Below are 17,624 nucleotides of genomic sequence, written 5' to 3' on the forward strand. Positions count from 1 at the left end.
GAGGCCTCATGGACACAAGAGGCCATTGTGAGTCTGCAGGGCTGTAACACCCCAGAACACTGAAATGCTGGGGGTCACCAAAGGTTCCTTTACTTGATTTGGTGCACAGGAGAAACACCAACCAGATATTCTCACCATGACCAGATGCAATGAATATTCTTAGCAGGAAGGGACCCACAAGGATCATCAAGTCCAATTCTTTAGTGAATGACCTACACATTGACTGAACCTACAACCTGGGTGATACCAGCACCATGCTCCAACCAACAGAGCTAAGAGGTCAAAATGACACAAAATTTTACTGACAAAATATAGAGAAGAATGGAACTTTACCTAAGGCTTTAATACAACACCCACTTCAACATAAATCTCTTATCTCAGCATTAACTTCATTAACTTAATCAATATAACCTAAAAATCTTTAACCCTTAATATGTTAATTTTTAAAAAAATGTTCCAGATAAGTAGGATTAGAAAGAGGAGAAATAGAGATCAACAGAAAGACAGAAGATCTATAGAAACACACACACATTGGCACCAATTGCTCGGGTTCCAGCATCGCTAACAGAGGAACCCCAGGAGAAGGCAGGATCCAGACCATGGGCTGGCCTCGTGCTCCGGCTTTTAACCCCCTGGGCCTCCATGGGCCCGCCCCTGGGGTGGGACTGCCAGGTGATTGCCCAATCAGAGTCAGGGGAGGCACCAGCTGCTGGTGTGTGATTGGTTGACAGCTCAGCCAATCAGCACTGCCCCTGCTGTGTGATTGACAGCTCTGCCAGGCCAGGATGGGGGCGGGGCTCTGTCCCACCACAAACCAAGGCCTGACCTGCCCCCGGCCCCACACGGGCATTCCGAGCATCCCAAGGTGTCTCGGGACATGGATCTCATCCAGCCTCTGACAGCGACCACGGGGACACTGCAGAACCTCATGGAACCAAGGGGCCATGGTGACACTGGGCTGCCTCATGGAATCAAAGAGAACATTGTGGAACTCAGTGACCCCAAGGAGGGCTGGGCCTCCTGAGGACCACCTGACCACTCTGGCATGTCGAGGGCTGCTTCTCATCTGCCCCTGAGGCACTGGGGCTCTGGGCTTTCCTTCTTATAGGAGAGAACTGTCCTTCTCCTCCAGAGGCCTATGGCCAAAACTGGAATTTCTCCTCCAAATTTTCTTATGTTGCAAGGATTGTTTCCACATTAAATCTGCCAGGTGAGACAGGTCTGGCTCCCTTGGCCACCCAGGGGCCACCTCTCATCTGCCTTTCAAACACTGGGACCATGTGCTTTTCTTTCTTATGGGAAAAAGCATCCATCTCGACCAGGCACCCATGGCCAAAATAGGGGATCTGCCTCCAGAATTCCTGATATCCGAATACAGCTCCCAGACAGAAGCTGCCAGGACTGACAAGTCTGGCTGCCCTTGGCTTCCCGAGGGCTGGCACTCATCTGCCTCTGAAACACTGGGGCTCTGTGATTTCCTTCCTAATAAAAACAACTCTTCTTCCTGTCCATGGCTAAAACTGGGATTCCACCTCCAAAACGTCGTACATCCAAGGATTGCTCTCAAGTGAGAGCAGCCAGAACAGACAGGTCTGGGTGCCCTTGGCCCATAGGGCTGCCTCTCACCTGCCTTTAAAACACTTCATCTTGGTGCTTTCCTTCCTATGAAAAAGAACCATCACTCATATCTGTGCAAAAATGACCAAAAATGGGGTTCCACCTCGCAAATTCCATATATCCAAGAGTTGCATTCAGACAAAATCTATCAGGACAGAGAAATCTGTCTGGCCTAGACCTCTGATAACTGCCTTTCATCTGCCCTTGAAACACAGGTGTTCCGACCTTTCCTTTCTTTGGAAAGAATCATCCTCCTCCTGACGTCCATGAATGAAATTGAGATTTCACCTCTAAAATTCCCTATATCCAAGGGTTGCTCCCAGCCAAAATCTGCCAGTACCATCAAGCCTGGCTGCCCTTGACCTCTGGTGGCTGCCCCTGCCACACTGGGGCTCGGTTCTTTCCTTCCCATGGAGATCACTGTGACACTGTGGGCACCTCATGGAACCAAGGGGATCATTGTGGCACCACTGGAGCCCATGGAACCAAGGGGCCACGGTGACACCGCGGGGCTTCATGGACCCAGAGACCATTATGACTCTGTGGGGCCTGATGGAACCATGGAGACCATTGGGACCCTTCAGGGCCTGGTGTCACCAAGGGGGCATTGTGACACCTCAGGGCCTCCTGGAAGCCTGCAAGCTCTGGCTGTCCTTGTCCTCTGGTGGTCACCTCTCATTCCCCCAGGAAACATTGGCGCACTGTTCCTTCATTCCTGTGGTAAAGAACCGGCCTTCATGTCCAGGGACCATGGCCAAAATTAGAATTTGGCCTCCCAATTTCCGTAGATCCAAGGATGCTCCTACACAAAAGTAGCCAGGACAGACAGGTCATGCTGGCCCTGTCATCTGGTGATTTTCTTAGACTCTGAGCTGAATGTTTTCATTTGAAAACACCTTGGAGAGGGCCCAGAGATCTCCCAAGGAGGGGTTCTGAGGCCTCGGGCACATGACCACTACATATGGACAAAGGAGCTCTGTGCTCTGTGCTGCTGTGGTGGTTTTGCATCACAGAAGTGATGTCCTGAGAGAAGCTGCTAGCAGTTTCCTGTGTGTCTGACAAAAACCAATCAGTAATTAGCTTTGAGAGCTGACAGTCTGTTAAAGCACTAAGGAAGCTGCAGACGCCTCTGTGCAGACACAAGTTACAGATGAGAAAGCCTGGCTGGGTCTCTCTCCCTTCTGGCCCCACAGAGGTGCCGAGGCCGGCCCAGCCCCATCTCGGCCGTGGGGCCGGGCGGCTCCTGCCGTGGGGCCGGGCCCCTTCCCAGGGAGCCGCCAGGCGCCATCGGCTGCCGGGCAGGGCAGGGGAGGCCGCGGGGCCGAGGCCGGGCCGTGGCTGCGGGTGCTGACATCTGGCCCTGCTGAGCCCTGCCCCGCCGCCAGCCCGGGCCCGGCCAGGATCCGCCGGGCCCCAGGAGCAGCCCCGGGCCGGGCCGGCTCGGCCAAGGCTCTGCCGCCCTTGGGCTTCGCCCGCGGCCGGCGGGCAGGGCAGGAGAAGCCATCGGCCCTGGCCATGCTGCTGCTGGGCTCTGGCCTGGCTGCTGAGATCCTGGCCCTGCCCCAGCGCGGCCCAGCCTGACACAGCCCCAGCGCGGCCGCTGCAGAAACCTCCATGGCAAAACAGCTCCGGCCGCAAGCACCGAGCCCGGCCGGGCTCACGGAACCAGCTGCAGCCCCGGGAGATATTGACTCTGCCAGTGCTGCCATCCTCCCTCCAGTGAGAGAAAAGGACACAGGGCAGGGACACAGAGGAGCAGCATGGACACACCGAGGGCAGGGAAGAGGAAGTTGAGTCCCAGATGGGAGGGATGAGGAGATGCCTTCATCTTGGGGCTGGAATCCTCTGGAAAAGCTGTGGAGAAGGATGTCATTGATACATCAGACTCTCTTTTTCCCTATAAGGCATTGAAAAGTATGGGGCGATGACTTGTTTCAGCAAAGATCTCCATGCTAAAGTAAGGTAATGTTGCAGTAGCTGTGATCCCATGAGAAATTTGAACAGAGAAAGGAAGAATAGTGATGAGAACCTGTGCCCTCAGGGAGAGAAGAAGACCTCTGTTCCCAGAGATGATTTCAGAAAGAGATGAAGAGAACCTTTGCTCTTAAACAGCTCATCTTGAAACTAATATCCCATAACGTGGCCTGGCCCATATGCACAGCTGTGGGAAAAGGTGGGAAAAGATGGGAGGGAGTTCGTGATTGCAGATTTTTCCAGGCAGCTGCTATTTGTGGAAATGAAAAGCCATGAGAAATCTGTTTTCTTGTGGAGAAGTCTCCATAACATTAACAAGAGGAACTTCTCTGCCGAAGTGAAGTGAAGAAAGACTATTCTAGAGGTGGTAAACTGACTGAAAATTTTAGGTTTTTTCTCTTTACATTGTCAGGTTATATGGAGATAGGAAGTGTTCTGAAATTTTGTTCTGATTCTTATTACTCTTTCTTTAGTTATTGTTAATACAATTTTCTTTATACCCTTTTAAAGTTTTGAGCCGACTTTGCTTTTTTCCTAATCCTATCTCACAGCAGGAAATGAGTAAGTATATTCTAGTGAGTGCACTGGTAATTAGCCAGCAATGAACCCACCACATTAATTGAAGCATTGTCTGAGAAATTTCAAAATGGTGAACCAAAACCACTACAAAAACTTCCTGACAAACTGTAAGAGAGCAGAGAGAAATTGAGGCAGAGCCATGGTTTGTCAGGTCTTGCTTGACGCTAATGAGCCCCATGGTGCATTTGGAGCTGAGACTTGGAACCTCAGGGCCTGAGAGGAGATGGCACAAACCTTTCCAGGAGTCAAAGTCAGAGGAAAACCCCAAAGTGGTTGGAGTCTAAAGCATTAATGGGAACCACAAATGTCCATCTATACCACAGGCTCTTCATGGAGTCCTTGGAGGAGAGAACTGGAGGCCAGAATGGCACAAAAACCTCTCAGAGACTGCAAATGGCACAAAGAACTCTCAATGTGGAAAGGAAAACCCAAAGTACCTTACAAAAGTTAAGAATCTCAAAGTATTCATGAGCCCCACTGAGTGTCAGTACAAAGCTCTCAAGGGACTCATGAAAGCAGATAACTGGGGCCATGATTACACAAACCTCTCACAGAGTGGATCAAAAGGCAAACACCAAGTACCTTAATAAAACTGAAGTACCTTGAAGCATTAATGGGCCCCACTGAGTGTTGTTCCTGACAAAGCCTCTCCAGGGACTAATTAAAGCAGATAATTGGAGGCCAGGATTGCACAAAGCTCTCAGAGACTCCAAGGCAAAGCCAAAGCCAAAGTCCTTTGAAAAACCTGCAGTCCCTGGGAGCGTGAAGGAGCCCCCAGGGCCATTCCTGACCAAGGCTCCCCAGGGACTCCTTCCAGCAGATCCTTGAGGCCACTGGGATGTGGGCTAGGGGGGGATGCTGAGGGCAGGACCAGGGGCTGACAGTGCCCAGCCTGGCTGGGGCTGTGCCAGGAGGCCCCAGGGCCTCAGGACAAGGTGTCTCCTCACAGCCCTTGGTGGCACAGACCCTGCTGTGCCCCAGGGCACCAAGACTTGGCTTCTCTTTGTCCCCACCTGGCATCAGTGCCTCCAGTTCTCTGCTCTGCCTGGAGCCTGGGGACACTTTCTCAGTTGTGTCCCTCAGTGGGACCCATTAAAAGTCCAAGAAACTTTGGAGTTGGATTCTGACTTGGAGTTCTGGAGAGGTTTCTGCAGCTCCCTTCTCAGGGCGTGATGTTCAGGGCCTGAGCACAAAGCCCCAGAGGGTCATTAAAGTCCTTATGCTGTGTCTGTGCTGCTGAGCTGGGCTGGGCTCCTGGCACAGAGAGTGATCCTGGTAACCAGGAAAAGCTTCAAAAGCACATTTCTCTTGCTGAGCAGCTCTTCTCCCAGCCCAGCAGGGCTGGGGCACTGCCTGCAGCCAGCCCGGGCACAGCACAGAGACACAGAGAGCTTCAATCAGTCAGGGCTGGGAAGGGGCTGAGAAGTGTCTGGGGCAGAATCACTGCCAGCCCTTGGCACAGGAACCTCTGGCTGCAGGACAATGCAGCTGCAGCTCCTGGAGAGATCTCCTAAAGCTGGAACATGCCAATGCCCACAGACCCTGTGAGTGCATTCTCTGCTCATCTCCTGTGCAGAGCAGCCAGGGGTGCCCAGGGCTGTCCTGCAGAGCAGGGTCCTGCAGCCCAGGGCGCTGTGCTGGGCCAGGGACTCTGCTGCCTGCCAGGGACAGCTCTCAGCCGGCCCTGGAGCTGCTCCCAGCGCTGGCCAGGAGCTGTGGGGGGAAGGAGCCACCCTGAGCAGGGCAGGTGCTGCTGCTGAGAGGGGCTGGCTGGGGCAGGGCTGCTCCCAGCTCCAGACCAGCCTGGGCACAGCTCCGGAGGACACTTCCCAAAGAAGGTAAGCCTAGGATTATATTTATATACTTAGAAAACTATAATCCTTAATTATTGCTATTAAACTCTTGATTAACTCTCTTAAACTCTTACTGAACAATAGTAAACTGTTAGTATATATCTCTATATCTATAATATTTAATTAACTCTAGTACATTTCCTTATGGTTTCTCTTAGAATTTAGAAAAATAAACTGACTGTATAAATACATTTTTGAATTTTATATAGTCTTTTCAACATGGTGAGGACCTACAAGAAGAACATTGTGGTTTTTGTATGCCAGCAGTGATAATGAAAACTGGGGGAAAAAAGTCTTTGGACCTACTCCAATGTGTTGAGCCAGGGGTGTGTAACTAGGACAAGTGAATATCCTTTTGAATGTCCTTGTTAAATATCCTAATTAATCAACCTTAATGAATTGTTGAAATCAGGGGCCGGGTGTGCCTCATCCCCACTGGGACACCTGGAAACTTCCAATAGAGATCTGGTTTTTACTTTATTGTTCTCATACTGTTGCAATGCTTTTTTTTATCCTTTAATTATAGACAACAGGGGGATGAGAGAAGCAGAACAGGAATTGTAGTCCCAGAATGACAGAACATTCTGAGTTGAAAAAGACACACAGGATCATCAAAGGAATGTTTGAACATTTGCAGAGACTCCAGAACTGTGACTTTGGGTGGTCAGTGTCTCTGCTGGGAGCCTTCCAAAGGGCCTTCAGCCACTCCTCAGCCCTGGGCAGCAGCAGCATCACCTCTGCAGGGCCCAGCAGGGCTCTCCTGAGCTGCCCTTGCCCAGCTGCACACAGAGCCTGCCCCAGCCAGGGCCCTGCACACAGGCAGGTTTCTGTAGGGCCGGGCCGAGGGCACACAGGGTGGGATGGGCTCTGTGAGCGCTGGCAGGGACAAGGCACCTCTCAGGAGGGGATGTCCAGGCCCAGGGAGATGCTCAGGGAAGGAGATGGGACTGAACAGAGCAGTGCTGGGGGAACAAGCCCATCCAGCCCCTCACCTTCCCTGAGCCACAGGGAATCCTTTGCCTCTCACATCTCTCAGTGGCAAACTCTGAGTGCAGCAGGAATTCTGGGGATTTCTGGCCTCAGAAAGCCAGCAATGGTGTGGGGGTAGGAAAAACATTCCCTACATATTTTCCTTGCTGTCCATGTCCTCCAGACTTGGTAGTGCAGATGGTACCAAGCTTTTCTGCATTAGGAGTGATTCCCCTGACAAATCCTGAATATCCAGCCTTGTCCCTCTGCCACATGGCCACAAACCCAGGGCAGCAGGGCAGGGATGGCTCCTCGAGAGCCCCTATGCACAGCCCTGGCTGCTCCTGGCACACTCAGCCAGCACAACTGGAGCTCAGGCAGGGACCTGGGTGAAGGTTTTCCCAGAGCAGGAACAAGGGTGGGTGAGTCCCAGCACGACAGGCTGCAGGGAATGGCCCAGGTTTGGCTCCAAGCAGCCTCTCCTGACTTGTCCCTGTCCTTTCTCCATGAACAGGTGCCCATGTGCAGCCACAGCAAATGTCCAACAGCAGCTCCATCAGCCACTTCCTCCTGCTGGCACTGGCAGACACACGGCAGCTGCAGCTCCTGCACTTCTGCCTCTTCCTGGGCATCTCCCTGGCTGCCCTCCTGGGCAACGGCCTCATCATCAGCGCCGTAGCCTGCGGCCACCACCTGCACACGCCCATGTTCTTCTTCCTGCTCAACCTGGCCCTCAGCGACCTGGGCTCCATCTGCACCACTGTCCCCAAAGCCATGCACAATTCCCTCTGGGACACCAGAAACATCTCCTACACAGGATGTGCTGCTCAGCTCTTTTTCTTTCTCTTCTTCATCTCAACAGAGTTTTATCTCCTGACCATCATGTGCTATGACCGCTACGTGTCCATCTGCAAACCCCTGCACTATGGGACCCTCCTGGGCAGCAGAGCTTGTGCCCACATGGCAGCAGCTGCCTGGGCCAGTGCCTTTCTCTATTCACTGCTGCACACAGCCAATACATTTTCCCTGCCCCTGTGCCATGGCAATGTCCTGGGCCAGTTCTTCTGTGAGGTGCCCCAGATCCTCAAACTCTCCTGTTCCAAATCCTATCTCAGGGAACTGGGGCTCATTGCTGTTAGTGTGTGTTTGGCATTTGGTTGTTTTGTGTTCATTGTTTTCTCCTATGTGCAGATCTTCAGGGCTGTGCTGAAGATCCCCTCAGAGCAGGGACGGCACAAAGCCTTTTCCACCTGCCTCCCTCACCTGGCTGTGGTCTTCCTGTTTGTCAGCACTGCAGTGTTTGCTCACCTGAAGCCCCCCTCCATGTCCTCCCCATCCCTGGATCTGGCCCTGTCAGTTCTGTACTCGGTGGTGCCTCCAGCCCTGAACCCCCTCATCTACAGCCTGAGGAACCAGGAGCTCAAGGCTGCAGTGAAGAGCCTGATGACTGGATGGTTTCAAGAACATTAAAAAGCTGGCCAATTTTGGCAAATCATTTGTAATAAAAGTCATCTTTGATACTTCTTGTGGCTTTCCTTTGGAGGTTCTTTTCCTTTTTTTTTATATTTTAATATTGTCAAGAAAAAATGTCATGGTTTGTGCCATTTCTCATTTTGATTCTCTTCACCTTCCCTGTGGCCACAGACTGTGTCAATTAGGGGCTGTGATCTCAGTGGATTTAAAAGAACTAAAGGATCTCCCAGCAAAGTTTTCTGCAGAGATGCCCTTTTGTTGCCTTCTCTGGAGCTGCAGCAGCAATGTCTGTGTGCAGAGCTGAGGCAGATCAGTGCTGGCACAGCAGCTCTGCTCCTGCTGGCCACACCATTCCTGATCCAGGCCAGGAGCCGTTGGCCTTCTTGGCCACCTGGGCACACGGCTGGCTCATGTCCAGCCTGCTGTCCATCAGTCCCTGCAGGTCCCTTTCTGCCTGGCTGCTGTCCAGCCCCTCTGTCCCCAGCCTGTACCGCTGCAGGGGTTGTTGTGGCCAAAGTGCAGGACCCAGAACTTGGACTTGTTAAACCTCACCTTGTTGGATTTGGGCCCAGGATCCAGCCTGTCCAAATCCCTCTGAAGAACCCTCATGTGCTCCTGCAGGTCAACACTCACATCCCACTTGCTGAACTTCTACAAAGTTGTCCTTGGTTCCATGGATATCCTCAGTGTCACAATATCCCTTTGGTTACACCAGGCCCTGCACTGTCACACTGGTCTCCTTGGTTTTATGGGGCCCATAAATTTGACAATGGACTCCTTGGTTCCATGGGGCTCCACAGTGTCACAATGTTCTCGTTGGTGCTGCAGTTTCACAGTGGTCCCTTGGTTCCATGGGGCCCCAGGGTGTCACAAAGGTCCCATGGTCACACGAGGTCCCACACTGTCACAATGCTCTCTGTGCTTCCACAAGTCCCCTCAGTGTCACAATGGACTCCTTGTTTCCACGAGGCCACACAGTGTCACAAGGGCCTTCCAGATTCCCTGAGGCCCCAGAGTGTCACAGTGGACCCTTGGTTACACAAGGTCCTGCAGTGTCACAATGTCCCCTTGGTTCCATGAGGCCCCGCAGTGTCAGAAGGGCCCCTTGGTTCCCCTGGGCCCTGGACTCTCCCAATGCTCTCCTTGGTTTGGCAGTGTCACAGTGGTGAAACCCCTCGGTCACACGAGACCCCGCAGTGTCACCATGGCCTCTGTGGTTCCACCAGGACCCAGTGTCACGGGGACTCCCTGGTTCCATTTGGCCCCAGAGCACGACAATGGAGCCCTGGTTCTATGGGGCTGCACAGTGTCACCATGGTCCTCTTAGTTCCACGAGGCCCTGCAGTGTCACAATGATCCCAGAGTGTCCCAATCATCACAGAATGACAGAATCAAATAGGCTGGAAAAGACCTTTGGGATCATCAAGTCCAACCAATGCCCTAATACCGCCTTGTCACCCAGACATGCCACTGAGTGCCACTGGAGAGAGACAATGGCTCTGCCACCTCCCCCTGGCCTGCCCATTCCAATGCCCACTCACCCTTTCTGTGAAGAACTTCTTCCTCTTGTCCAGCCTAAACCTCCCCTGGTGCAGCTGGAGGTTGTGTCTTCTTGTCCTGCCCTCCAGCAGATCCACACTCACACCCAGCTTGGTGTCACCTGCAAATTTGGGGATGGTGGGCTCGATCCCCTCACCCAGATCATCGGTGAAGATGTCAAACAGGACTGGGCCCAACACAGATCCCTGGGGACAGCACCAGGGACTGGACACCAGCTGGGTGCAGCACCATCCCCACCCCTCTCTGGGCCCAGCCTCCAGACAGCTCTTCCATCTCCCAGCCAGGAGGGAACCTGCCCAAGCCGTGGGCTGCAGCTTTTCCAGGGAATGCTGTCACAGACAGTGTCCAAGGCTCTGCTGAAGTCCAGATGGACACATCCACAGCCTTTCCCACATCCACAGGTGGGTCACCTGGTTATAAAAGGAGATCAGGTTGCTCAGGCAGGACCTGCCCCTCTTAAATCCACGCTGGCTGGCTCTGACCCCTCGGCCATCCTGTGGGTGCCCTGTGGTGGCTCTCAGGGTGATCTGTTCCATAACCTTGCCGGGCACCAAGGTCAGGCTGACAGGCCTGGAGCTCTCCAGATCCTCCTTCCAGCCCTTCCTGGGGATGGGCTCACACTGGCACCTCCAGTGCTCTGGGACCTCCCTGGTGAGCCAGGACTGATGGTAAATTATGGGGAGCAGCTTGGGGAGCTCATCCACCAGCTCCCTCATCCCCCTAGGATGGATCCCATCTGATCCCATGCACCTGTGAGCATCTGAGTGGCTCAGCAGGTCAGCAGCTGCTTCCTCCTGGATTACAGGGGGCTGTTCTGCTCCCTGTGCCCATCTACCAGCTCAGGAGAACTCTTGTCCTGAGGACAACCTGTCCTAATATTGAAAATTGAGTCAAACAAGGTGTTAAGTAGCTCAACCTTTTCCTTATCTTTAGTTACTCTATTCTCCAATGTATCCAAAAAACGCTAGAGTTTCTCCTTATTCCACATTTTGCTATGAATTTATTCATAGACACATTTTTTATTATTTTTCACAGAAGTGGCCAGGTTAATCTCTTATTGAGATTTCACCTCTTTATTTTCCTGCATGACCTAACAACATCCTTAAACAATTCCTAAGCTGCCTGACCTTCTGTCATAAGTTAATGCACCTTCTTCCTTCCCTTGAGTTCCCACAAAAGCTCCATGAGCAACCAGGTCAGTAATTTTCCTCACCAGCTCATCCTTTGCCACACTGGGACACACTGCTCCTTCCCCCTTAAGATTACTCTCTTGAATTGTGTCCATCCTCCCTGGACCCCTTTGTTTTTAAGGGTTGTTTCCCATTAAAAAATCCGTACCTGATTCAGTACTCCTGGGGACCACCTGACAGGTGCCACTGACCTTGGCATGTTGAGGGCTGCTTCTCCTCTTTCCCTGAAGCCCTGGGGCTCTGGGCTATCCTTTCTATTGGAGAGAATTCTTCTTCTCCTTCAGGGACCCCAGGACAAAACCAGGATTCCTTCTCCAAATTTCCTTATATTTCAAGGATTGTTCCCAGATGAAATCTGCCAGGAGAAACAACTCTGGCTGCCTTGGCCACCCAGGGGCCACCTCTTATCTGCCTTTGAAACTCTTGGACCATGTGCTTTTCTTTCTTATGGGAAGAAATCATCCATCTCAACTATGCACCCATGGCCAAAATTTGGCATCTGCCTCCAGAATTTCCTATATCCAAGGATAGCTCCCAGACAAAAGCAGCTAAGATAGGTCAGAGACATGTCTGGCTGGCCTTGGCTTCTGAGGGCTGGCACTCATCTGCCTCTGAAACACTGAGGCCCTGTGCCTTCCTTCCTTTTGAAAAGAACTCTTCTTCCTGTCCAGGAACCCACAGCCAAAATTGAGATTTGCCCTCTAAAATGCCCTGTGTCCAAGGATAGCCCCTAGATGAAAGGTGCCAAGGTCTGGCTGGCTTGGCCTGCCAGGGGTCACCTGGCAGGTCTGGCTGATTTTTAGATGTCAAGGGCTGCCTCTCTTTAGCTCCTGGAGCACTGGGGCTCTGTGCTGTCCTTTGTATGGAAAAGAACTCTCTGTCATTTCAGATGCCCATTGCCAAAACTGACACTCTGCCAAAAAATTTCTGATATTCAAGGGTCTCTCTCAGAACAAAATCTGGCAGCTCTGGCTGGCCTTGTCCTTTTGTGGTCACCTCTCATCTGCCCCTAAAATAGTGGGACTCTGTTCCTTCATTCCTATGGAGAAAAACTGGTCTTCATGGCCAGGAACCATGGCCAAATTTAGAATTGGCTACTTAGCCCAGCCAGAGTCACAGAACTATCTGCAGGCCCTGGGCAGATATTGACTCTGCCAGTGCTGCCATCCTCCCTCCAGTGAAAGAAAAGGACAAAGGGCGGGTGTTGGAACTCAAAATTTCTCTCAGACATTTTTAGAGGTTCCAGGCCTTGGTCAGAATCATTTTAGACCCCAGCAGGCAGCTGCAAACAGCTCTGATTTTGAGTTTGAGCCATGGAATGAGTTACCAACTTTGGAGGTGGAACAAACAGTCACAAAGTGTTAGATAGTACAGTAAAAGTAGTTATAAAGTAGAGGGGAAATTTTTTAGCATTGCACAGGGGCGTTTTAGCACCTGTACGGGGGGGGTTTACTTTGTACATGGGGGTCAGAAGTTCTAAGATGGAGGAAAGTGGGCTGATCCTGTTCTTCCTCCTTCTTTTTCCTTGCCCCCATGTTCTTGGTGATGCTGGCACTTGTGGATTGGTTTAGAGTAGAAAAGCACCTTGTAACATAGGTAGTAAGTATTGAGGAAAAACTGTAAACATATAACACGTAATATATCATATAAAATATAGCAGCAGCCAGGGACGGGGGGAGAGAAGAAGAAGACAGAAGACAGAGAGGATGTTAGGGGTGTGTGTGTGCCTCTGCCTGGGCTGCTGACCAAACCGCAGTAGCCAGAGAAGACGATCTTTTAGATAACTCGCAATAAACTGCCTTGAGACTGAACAACAAGAGACTGCGGAGTTTTCCTTTGGAAGCACGGGTTGGAGGAGAGACTTTACCACCACACAAGACCCCTGACCAAGGCTGGGGTTCTCACAGCTCATAGAGTTTCTGTAAATCCCCTTCTCCAGCCAGCTGTTGGACTGTAAAATCTGGCCCATTTGCATCTTGAGTATAAGTCTCTGAAATGTTTTTAATTGTCTTTTCCAATGCCTTTCCAATAGCATATATTCTGCCAGGGAAAGAAGGCAGTGGGAAATGTTTTTAAAGTCATGAGGTACCAAAATATGTGCTGAAAAGAGAGCTTCCAGGAAATTTCTGAAAATATGTGAACTTCTACCATGTTCTTTGGCTATATTTAATAGTTGTATCAGTTCTTTATTTGTGTTAGGTTCCCACGTTGTTTTAGTGGTGGCCCCACCTCTTTTCCCCTTTATATAAATTGCTGGGAAGGCAGAAATTCTCTGAGCTAGTTCCCAATCCCCTTCCCGAGTCACTTCCATTTTGATTAGAGCCCATGGATCAATGTCCTCTGTGTCAGAGTCGGACTCATTGTGCTCAGATGAGTAGTGAGAGCGAGCAGGAGGTGCACTGCGCTTTTTTTAGCGTGTTGGACAAGGGTTTGCAGGGGTGTGGGGGCTGGACAGAGTGCGAGGGGGCAGCTGGCTGGGCTTGGCTAGAGGGAGGCAGCAGTGGAGCGGCGATGGCAGCGCCGCTGTGGCACAGCCTGCGCAGGGCTGAGGTGCGTGGGGAAGCGGGGTGCCCCCGTGGGGGTCTCGGAGGTGCCGTTCGGGGGGCGCTGAGGGTGGGTGGGTGGGTGCAGCGCTTGGGGATGAGGGCACGGGAGGAGCGGGGCAGAGGAGGCGGTGGGGCTGGGGGAGCTGCTGCCATCCCGGCGGGGCTGCGGCGGGCAGGCAGGCAGGGATGGGAGCGGGCTGGGGAGAGCCGCAGCGGGGCCGGGAGGCACGGCTGCAGGGCTGGGGCAGTCACGGTGGCTGCGCGGAGGTTTTGGAGTGAGGCAGGGCGTTCCCGATGGAAACCGACGCAGTTACAGCCGAGCACTGAGCGGGGCACGGGGCGCGCAGCGCGCCGCGTGTTGCGGGACCGGGAGCGGAATCCGCGCCTGCCGCGGCCGAGGGGGAGCCGGGGGATGGGTGGGCTCCACGGGCCCCGCGGGTGGGTGGGGTGGGACAATTTCCGTGTTCCCCGTCCCGGGGACCGAGAGAGGAATGTTATCTGGCTAATCAGCATTTGAAGGGACAGTGTCTGTTGAGAAAGATAAGGGTGGGATTTCCTCAGCAGAGGGAAGCTGCAGAGAATTTGTCTTTTAGACTGCTTTAGTAATTGAGTGAAATAGGGGTAGAAACTTAGGTACAGAAGAGTTTTCATTAGTTTGGAAAGCGTATATTAGTGTCCCTACTGGTCCCAAAAAGAATCTAAACCAATAGTGTGTGTGTTAGTATCTGGAAACTGGGAAATTATCTATTCTATTCTATCAATTTTTTCAAGTTAGTTTTTGAAAGATTGCCTTTAGAGAAAGAAAAGCTGTTAGCAGATAGGATTTCTAGGATTTGTAAATATAAGTCTCATTCTGGGATCGTTTTAATTTACTAAATTTTGATCCCATTTCAGTATAGTTCCCTTTGCCCCCACAGCAGTAAAAAAAAAAATAAAAAAAAAAAAAAATGACCCAAGATAAAAGCGTGCAAAAAGGCTATTTTAAACTCAAACTTCTTCAGCCAAATGTAGATCAAAAGTACTGCTGGGTGAGTGGTATGCAGTCCAACTCCTGAGGACCTTGTCCCAGATTGCGATGTGCAGATTCGTTGGACACCTCTTCAGATAACTTCTTCTATAATGGAGGAGTTATCTTCCAGGGGTCATAGTGCACCTGAGGCAGTAACGATTCACAGGGAATGCTGCTCTCAGGGGTGCCAGGATGCCAGTGCTCCCTTCAGGCGTAATGCGGACTGGGGCTCAGGGGTCCATCTGACCCCCGGGCTGCCGCTGCCGTGGGTGTCCCGGATAGCACTGCGCTGTCAGGCTCAGCCTGTCTGGGTCCCTCGGTTCAGCTCCCAGCCACGGGCAACTTAGCGAGCAGCTCTGGAGTGATTTCAGCTCTGTGAGTTCAGCTCTCAGTGATTTCAGCTCTGCGCTCACAAGTGCCTCTGGCAGACACACAGGGATAGAGAGAGAAGGCTGTATGCGGTTCCACAGCAATGTCCTTTATTGCCAGCTCCTCTGAAGGGATGCAGTGTCAGTTCTTCTGCCGAACTGGACAGAAATGGGTGTTTATATAGGGTACTGGGGTGCTGGAAATTGTCCAGTCACCACAGCTGGGAAGAATACAACCCAATAGCCTTACAGAGAGATAACAAGGGTCTGAATGCAGAAAAGGGGCTTCTTTGCTCCCATCACCGTGACTCAGCATTTCTTATCTTAGGTGAGTGACTGCCAGGGAGGCCTTGCAGGGCCTCAGACTGCTACAGTGACACTACAGAACCTCTTGGAACCACGGGTCAGTTGTGACAATGGAGGTCCAAGGACACCACGGTGACACTGCAGAACCTCATGGAACCAAGGGGCCATTGTGACACCGTGCTGCCTCATGGAATCAAGGACACCACTGTGAACTCAGAGACCCCAAGGAACCAAGGGCCCATGGTGACCTTGTGCAGCAGCAGTGTCACAGAGGAGCCATTGTGACACAGTGAGGGCACACGGAGCCGAGGGACCATTGTGACACATCAGGGCTTTGTGGAACCACAAAGCCATGGTGACACTTCAGGGCCTCATGGAAGCACGGGGCCATTGTGACACTGTGGGCTCCCACACAACAAAGGGAACATGGAACAGGTCTGGCTGGCTGGGCCTCCTGGGGACCACCTGACAGGTCCGTCTGACCTTGGCATTTCAAGGGCTGTTTCTCATCTCCCCTGAAGCACTGAGGCTCTGGACTTTCTTTCCCATGGGAGAAAACTGTCCTTCTCCTCCAGGGGACTATGGCCAAAAGTGGGATTTGTTCTCTTAATTTCCTTATATTTAAAGGATTGTTCCCAGATTAAATCTGCCAGGAGAGACAGATCTGGCTGCCTTGGCCACCCAAGGGCACCTCTCATCTGCATTTCAAACACTGGGATCATGTGCTTTTCTTTCGTATTGAAAAACAAATAAATCCATCTCGACAAGGCACCCATGGCCACAATGGGGCATCTGTCACCATAAGTCCCTATATCCAAGGATAGCTCCCAGAGAAAAGCTGCCAGGACTGACAAGTCTGGCTGTTCTTGGCTTCCTGAGAGCTGGCACTCATCTGCCTCTGAAATACTGGGACTTTGTGCTTTCATTCTTTGAAAAAACCTCATCTTCATGTCCAGGTGTTCATTGCCAAAAATGAGATTCCACCTCCAAAATGCCCTATGTCCAAGGACAGCCCCTAGACGAAAGGTGTCAGGAGAGACAGGTCTGGGTGGCCTGGCCTACGGTGGCCACCTCTCATCTTCTTCCAGAACACTTGGACTTTGCACTTCTCTTTCCTAAAGGAAAACTGGCCAAAACTGGAATTCCACCTCCAAAATTCCAAACATCCAAGGATGTTGATTTCACAAGTGAATCAGCCAGGAGAGAGAGGTCTGGCTGCCCTTGGCCTCTTGGGGGCTGCCTCTCATCTGCCTTTGAAACATTGAGGCTTGGTGCTTTCCTTCCTATGGCAAAGAGCCCTCATTATTGTCTACAAAGAAATGTGCAAAACTGGGGTTTTACCTCCAAATTTCCATATATCCAAGGGTTGCTCCCAGCCAAAATCTGCCAGTACCATCAAGCCTGGCTGGCCTTGGCCTCTGGTGGCTGCCCCCACCACACTGGGGCTCGGTTCTTTCCTTCCCATGGAGATCACTGTGACACTGTGGGCACCTCATGGAACCAAGGGGCCATGGTGACACCGCGGGGCTTCATGGACCTAGAGACCATTATGACTCTGTGGGGCCTTGTGGAACCATGGAGACCATTCCAACCCTTCAGGGGCTTGTGTCACCAAGGGGGCATTGTGACACCTCAGGGCCTCCTAGAAGCAAGGGACCATTGGGACACTGTGGGGCCCCATGGAACCAAGGGAACATGGACCAGGTCTGGCTGGCTTGGCCTGCCAGGGGCCACCTGACAGGTCTGGCTGACCTTGGGATGTCAAGGCTGCCTCTCATCAGCTCCTGGAGCACTGTGGCTCTATGATTTCCTTTGTATGGAAAAGAATATTTTGTCATTTCAGATGCCCATTGCTGAAACTGACACTCTACCAAAAGTATTTCCTATATTCTAAGGTATGTCTCAGAAGAAAATCTGGCAGCTGTGGCTGGCCTTGTCCTCTGGTGGTCACCTCTCATTTATACCTAAAACAGTGCGGCCCTGTTCCTTCATTCCTAAGGAAAAGAATGGGTCTTCGTGTCCAGGAACCATGGCCAAATTTAGAATTGGCCAATGAGCCCGGCCGGGCTCACGGAACCATCTGCAGCCCCGGGCAGATATTGACTCTGACAGTGCTGCCATCCTCCCTCCAGTGAGAGAAAAGGACACAGGGCAGGCACACAGAGGAGCAACATGAACAC

At 51.9% G+C, this 17,624-nt stretch overlaps 2 protein-coding genes across 2 annotated transcripts in view; one reads left to right on the forward strand and one right to left on the reverse strand.

Moving 5' to 3' along the window:
• LOC144246561 (uncharacterized) overlaps window positions 1-17,624 on the reverse strand; it is a 1,050,450-nt gene that overhangs the window by 995,987 nt on the left and 36,839 nt on the right. The window lies entirely within an intron of this gene.
• Window positions 7,515-8,462, forward strand: LOC144246368 (olfactory receptor 14J1-like). Its single transcript, XM_077783753.1, has one exon. It carries the CDS (start codon window positions 7,530-7,532, stop codon window positions 8,460-8,462), a length of 933 nt encoding a protein of 310 aa, XP_077639879.1. The 5' UTR covers window positions 7,515-7,529.

This window comes from Lonchura striata, chromosome 6, assembly GCF_046129695.1.
Source record: "Lonchura striata isolate bLonStr1 chromosome 6, bLonStr1.mat, whole genome shotgun sequence".
Taxonomy (NCBI): domain Eukaryota; kingdom Metazoa; phylum Chordata; class Aves; order Passeriformes; family Estrildidae; genus Lonchura; species Lonchura striata.